Genomic DNA, 949 nt, shown 5'->3' with positions numbered 1-949 from the left:
TATTTCTACCACTGTGTGTGTGTGTGTGTGTGTGTGTGTGTGTGTGTGTGTGTGTGTGTGTGTGTGTGTGTGTGTGTGTGTGTCCTTTACTGTTAACTGTGCATGTGTGTAAAAGGAATTTATGCATATATATGGGTTTACATACCCTTTTATTTTCACACCATTTTACAGAGCCTAGGCTGTGTATTAACACCAAATTATTTTGAGCACACATACCTGCATAGACCTGCTGATGTAATTGTCTAGAATGTAACTCTTGTTTTCCCCAACAATCTTGACTATTAACTGTTTTTGTGTGACAGACCAAATCCGCCTCCGACTTTTTTCGTAACACTTGGTAAACACCACTCAGTTCTACAGTGCTTTGCTGCTTGTTTGCTGTCAAAAGTTGTGAGTTTGCTGACAGATACAACTGGTAGACATCTTCTTGGCAAACGACTCTGGTGAACATGTTATTTTAATCCTATTAGATCTAACGGCAGCTTTTGATACCGTGGACCACAACACTCTAGTGGCTCGGTTACGCCACCTAGTGGGTGTATGTGGTACTGCATTAGGCTGGTTCAGGTCATATTTAACCGGCAGATCCATGAGTGTGAGCCTTGGAGACTCCAAATCCAGCTCTGCTCCACTGCCATATGGGGTTCCACAGGGGTCTATTTTAGGGCCCCTACTTTTCTCTCTGTACTTATTGCCACTGGGATCCATCCTGAGGAAGCATGGCATGTCTTTTCATTTTTATGCTGACGACAGCCAGATTTACGTTCCTTTAAATAAGAAAAATGCCTTCTCCCTCGCACCACTTCTGGCATGCCTTGAGGACATCAAAGCTTGGATGGCCCTCAACTTTTTAAATTTTAATGAGAAAAAAACGGAAGTGATTGTGTTTGGTCCCAGTGGCCTCTGTAAACCCCCCCCTGTTGACCTCGGCCCTTTGAAAGAGTTTTTA

General features: G+C 43.3%; 1 protein-coding gene across 1 annotated transcript in view; it reads right to left on the bottom strand.

The window, feature by feature from the left end:
• LOC307252238 (tripartite motif-containing protein 16-like) overlaps positions 1–726 on the bottom strand; it is a gene marked incomplete at its 5' end in the record, with an annotated part of 13,166 nt that extends 12,440 nt beyond the window's left edge. The window contains one exon of the mRNA XM_080029872.1: positions 550–726. Within this exon, the coding sequence (XP_079885998.1) occupies positions 550–726 (177 nt within the window). The remainder of the gene's footprint in view (positions 1–549) is intronic.
• Between the last annotated feature and the right edge of the window lie 223 nt (positions 727–949).

Source organism: Ammodytes marinus (genome assembly GCF_949987685.1).
Source record: "Ammodytes marinus genome assembly, chromosome: 6".
Classification (NCBI taxonomy): domain Eukaryota; kingdom Metazoa; phylum Chordata; class Actinopteri; order Uranoscopiformes; family Ammodytidae; genus Ammodytes; species Ammodytes marinus.
This window is presented reverse-complemented; position numbering and strand designations above follow the sequence as displayed.